Source organism: Cibotium barometz, chromosome 8 (assembly GCF_041138505.1).
Source record: "Cibotium barometz isolate CiBa-2024 chromosome 8, ASM4113850v1, whole genome shotgun sequence".
Lineage (NCBI taxonomy): Eukaryota > Viridiplantae > Streptophyta > Polypodiopsida > Cyatheales > Cibotiaceae > Cibotium > Cibotium barometz.
In genome coordinates, this window is record NC_141053.1 from 24,716,781 (window position 1) to 24,722,066 (window position 5,286).

Here is a 5,286-nt window from a genome sequence, read left to right on the forward strand (position 1 = left end):
AGATGCCGCCAATGATGGACCACAAATAGGACATGCATGTATCCAGATTTGGAGAGACCTAAACAACATACACATTTAAGCATGTCAAAAAACAGTACAATGCTAATAAAGAATCATCATGAATAGAAACCCATTTGACTCACCTGAACACTCGCCATAACCACGAAAGTCGTGTATCATCCACATCAAGATGGCCTTCAAGAGAAAGTGGAGGCCAACATATGTCATGCACATGGATACCTCTCAAAAGTATCTTAAGCTCATTAATCAAGGGCTCAAGATATATATCCATATTCTTTACCTTATGTTTCCCAGGAATGAGAAGGGATAACATGACATGCCCTTTCTTTATTGCCATGCATGGAGGAATGTTGTAATTCACCACTACCACTGGCCATATTCTATATGAGGTGCTCTTGATTCCAAAAGGATTAACACCATCCATACCCAATCCAAGTCTCAAATGTCTAGACTCTTCCTTGAAGCTTGGCCACATTTCCTCGATGTGCTTCCATGCAGGAGTTTCTATGGGAATTCTCATCTCTCCATCATTGGATCGATGAGAGGAATGCCATGACATGAGCTCTGCAATAGATTTGCACTTGAACATGTGTTGGATGCGAGGAATTATGAAAAATTTCACACCTCCTTACGCGACACATGTAGAACTTTAAGGTCCTCTTGATATCTTGGCTCGCCCACAAATAGGACACTCTTGAGCTGGCGCATGTATCCCACGGAAGAGAACACAATCATTGATACATGCATGGATGCGAGTATAATCCAAGCCTCCAAGAGATGTCACAAAGTGCCTTGCTTGAATTAAACCCTAGAGCATTTTGAAAGTCTGCAGAAAGAACACAACGTAGTTCTTGTGAAAACCTTCCCGCCCTATTTCTAATCCTCTCACCCTCTCAAGCTTCTAACCCTCTCACCCTCTCAAGCTTCATCACTAAGCTGCAAATCTGCTTTACAAAGAACTGTGGAGCAAGAGTTTGAAGGTTTTTCTCATCTTCTTTAATCAATATTCGAAGTGTGTTCACAAATCTTTTTATGCATATCTATCTTTAATTTAAGTTTTTATGTTGATATCTTTGCTGATCTTGATTCGTCTATGTACAAGTAAGCAAAACCTTAAAACAGAGATGCTTGTACAAAAAATTCAGCTGTACATCTCCACAAGCAGCTTTTTCGATTTTTTTAAATTTCGAAGCCCGTCTATAACCGTGCGCGTCTATTATGCAATATAGACACATATATAGGCACGTTTATAGCCTTTATTATAAACGTGTCGATAGACGCGATTTTAAATACGTCCGTAACATTTTAAACCACGTTATCAAAATGCGTCTATAAACGCACTTACGGTCACTTTTCCTTGTAGTGTTCTATCCAATTTTTTTATTTTTTATAGAGTCAATATATGTGTCTTTATGTTACAAACACCTATGACTACAAGCATACAAACGACCATATCGACAATATACAATATATAAATATATGTATATATGTATACATATACATATATACATACATACATAGATATACATATACATACATACATACATACGTACTTATATATATATATATATATATATATACAAACACAACCCTTGTAATGATGATTCTGTAACCAACAATTATACGAACGACGGACCAATGCCATGGAGGTTTTTGTCTCTTTTTTCATGCTACATATTGTTGGTATATGTCTCAATAATGGTTCAATCTCTTGTAGTGATGGCATAGAATCCTCAATTTCGGATTAAGGGAGGATGTAGACTCGAGTGGATGATGATATCACTTATTATGACTTGGCCATCTTATTAAATTAAACTCGTGCCAAACCAATCTATACTATGGTACCCCTTGTGGCACTCTCGAGTGTGTATGTAACCGAGTGAAATTCCCATGTGCAACTAAGAATGGAATAAGACCCATGGAAAAAAAATCAATAGCTCAAAATGCTAGAAATTGGAAGATGGAGACGGATGCATCCAAAAAGTGATGGCCCGTCTTCTAAGAGAGTAACACATAAGAAAATATGGCTTCCGATAACATCTTAGCACCACCACCCCCCTGCATCGATATGTTTGTTATACCAACCGGCATACCACCGACCATATCGATGATTAGAGAGTCGATATATACATCGACATGTTCATCGGTAGGCATATATCCATGAGCATACATATGTTTTCATCAATGCTCAACACTTATAACTTGCGGTTCCATATCAAACATTTTTACTGACAAAGTTCTTGATGTCGTAGAGATTTATTTAAGACTGGCAATAAGCGCAGAAGGAGGCAGATGCATCCAAAAGTGATGGCTCCTCTTTTTGACAAACGAGCACATGGGGAGACATGGCTTTCAATGAAAGCTTAGCCATCACCACCCCTTGCATCCCCAATTGCAATGGCATGCTCAGGCCATTAACATAATCGTTATTTGTTGTAAATAGAAGCCATGGTCCCTTAAACCCATGCTCATCACCTTTTAAGCATTGTAATGAAACAAAATGTCATGGCATGGGTTGATGTGATCGAACATGGAAATGACTCTGCTTCTTTGTGAAGCAGATCAGCAACTGTTGAGGGCATAGCCTTAACATGAGATCATAATAGACCAAATAGACAAGGATCCTCATCATTCCATTAATTGCAAGGTTACATTGTTGTGCATCCGTGGTCATGATATGAAAGGGTACATTGCCAAAGGTAAGAAGAATGATAAAAAAATAGAAATTACATTGTTATTGTGCATCCGTGGTTATGATATGAAAGGTACGTTGGCAAATGTAAGAAGAATGATTAAAAAATAAAAATAACAGCCAAGAAGAAACTTGAAAATTATAAGAACAATAGATGTCTAAAATTCATACATCAGGACTAAGGTTCCAGCACTAGTATTAATAATGTCCACGTCTAATTCCTAAACTAATGTGAGTGCGTGTATCCATTAATTACAATCCTTCAAGTTAAAAAGCTCATAGGCCTAATAATGGTGATGTACAGAAGACCATGAATAGAGAATCTCCTTGCATACATGTATATAACTACCCATAAATTTAAGTGTCGTGAATATAAACTATTTCATAAAATCCAACAGGAAAAGATCCAATGACTAAGTGTCATGAATATAAACTATTTCATAAAATCCAACAGGAAAAGATCCAAGGACTAAGTGTTGTGAATAAACTATTTCATGAAATCCAACAGGAAAACATCTAAGTAATTTAAGGAAGTCCAAGGCAATTACCCATCATTAAGAAGAGGGACCAAAGCTACGATTCGAATTTTGATTCAATGAATTACTTTCTTTGGTAAAGTAATAATGTGACTAAGTAAGTATAGTGGATGTGCAAAGACAACCATACATCAAGAGTTTGGCATCCAAAGTCCAGACTCCAGACACTTGTGGGCGATGGTGAAGGCGGTGAAACACAAATATCCCACATCAAAGGTTTCACAGACACAATCCAGCAACTCAGAAATATACCATAGCAGGTGTCTTTAAAGTCACAGCCCCCGCACACAAAATGGGGAAGTCTTACCGACCCACCGCTCCCCATGGTGATGGGATTTCCCCTGTCCAACCCCCTGCCCGTTCCATGGACAAGGGACCTATCTGTAAAGACCCTTAAACGAAGAGCCGGGCAAATATTTTAGCAGGTAGCTAGAATGGAAGCAATCTGATATTGCACATCATAAAACAGAACTTGACACGCAATTGTAGAGTTAAACTTGAATGCAGTCGAAACGAAACATGTTTATCGTTTATCTATGTGATTCAGTGCTTAGTACCGAGCCCATGTGTGTCCAAAAACCAGTACCAACATTGTAGATCGGCACAGGCGAAAAGCCTGAGCTACAGCAGATGAAAACATACTCTAGTTCAAGGCTAGGACGCGGCGGAGGTGTAGAGATGTTAGTAAATGCAGGTGCATGTCCACACTGCTTGCTGGCCGGGCACAGAACCGTGGGCGCCGGAGATGTAGCTGGGCCTAGCCACGCACTCACCAGGGCATCCCGGGCAGTCATTGTGGCACTGTGGTGGCTTGGATCCCGGCTGTCTTACTGCTGCACTAGTTGTCTTCTTTGAAGAAATCATAATCCTGTGCACATGAAGGGCGGCCCAGTCCTGCAATTATACAAACGCACAAGGAACAATATTATTTCGCACTTCATTTTAAGCCTGTTGTTACGAATTATAAACAATGACACAGTTCCGAATACATGGCATATCAGTAAATGATAAAGCACACAACCAATCCTGCAGACACGCCTTGGCTTGAATCAAGTGAATATAATAAAGGTTAAGAGGGCAGCTTTGTTGAGATGGATTATGTTAGTTTAATCAAGCCAAGCTATTCGAGGAGGAGGTGAGTTAGAGCGGTTCTAGCTAAGATTATACATGGCAATGGGTTTCAGCTAAACCCAGTTTTGGCGCATGATTAAAGATGATAACGAGTTGCAATAATTACCTGAGTACGCACCACATCGCTCTGATAAATATGCTTCTGTTGAGGTGACTCTGCGTAGAAAGCAAACCGTGAGGAAATGAAATATATATCTCTGTGCGCGCGTGCGCATGGCACTGTTCCTTCTTATTACTTTTCTTAAGAATTGTAGAAGAGGAAAGGAAAATAAGTTATAATTATTATAGCCGCATACTATATTTAGTGGATTTCTCATGCATATATATTTGAGAAAAATACAAACCGTTCTCTTGTTGGGCACTCGCACGCCAAGGCGAGACAAGCACAGAGAAAAGGAGCAGCAGCATTGCCAAGCTCACACGGGGTGAAGCCATGCTGTGTAGATAGCACACGTAGAATATGCGCAAATAAGAGGCAGCAACAGCTGGTAGTGCAGGGAAAAAGAAGATACTGTCTACCTCCTAGCTGTGGAGTGGAGAGAGGTGAGCAACGAGAAGGGAAGGCAAGAGTGAGAGACTGCACTAGTGTGTGTTGCTCTAGTCTAGTGTGCACGACCTGGCGTCAGCGGACGGACGGGCGCTCGTTGTTGTTGCTGTGTCAGGCCAAACCGCATCATGAGCGAGTAAGTGGCAATCACTATCTACTATGTAATCCCGACTTCCAAGGAAAAATAGTACAAGAGGACAAAGAAATGTGTGAGAATGTGCGCGCGCGCGTCACAAGTGTACATTGTACAAGTGTATAAATGAGAGAGAGAGAGAGAGGGAGAGAGAGTGTGTGTGTGTGTGGAACGGTCAAATAAGATCCATGGGAGGGACCATATACAATGCATAAACCAGAGAGAG

The 5,286-nt window shown here is 40.2% G+C and overlaps 1 protein-coding gene across 1 annotated transcript; it reads right to left on the reverse strand.

Moving 5' to 3' along the window:
- Positions 1–3,597: 3,597 nt before the first annotated feature.
- Positions 3,598–4,932, reverse strand: LOC147636075 (uncharacterized). Its single transcript, XM_086801086.1, has 3 exons — positions 4,725–4,932; positions 4,487–4,536; positions 3,598–4,143 (listed from the first exon to the last, which is right to left on the reverse strand). Exons 1-3 carry the CDS (start codon positions 4,813–4,815, stop codon positions 3,931–3,933), a joined length of 354 nt encoding a protein of 117 aa, XP_086657212.1. The 5' UTR covers positions 4,816–4,932; the 3' UTR covers positions 3,598–3,930.
- Between the last annotated feature and the right edge of the window lie 354 nt (positions 4,933–5,286).

Bases quoted from the DNA above. Each gene is read 5' to 3' on its own strand.
- LOC147636075 (XM_086801086.1), bottom strand. From the start codon at position 4,815: ATGGCTTCACCCCGTGTGAGCTTGGCAATGCTGCTGCTCCTTTTCTCT. The intron at 4,537-4,724 runs GTTTGTATTTTT...CTTTCTACGCAG, and splicing joins GAGTGCCCAACAAGAGAACG to AGTCACCTCAACAGAAGCAT. The intron at 4,144-4,486 runs GTAATTATTGCA...GTATAATTGCAG, and splicing joins GCGATGTGGTGCGTACTCAG to GACTGGGCCGCCCTTCATGT.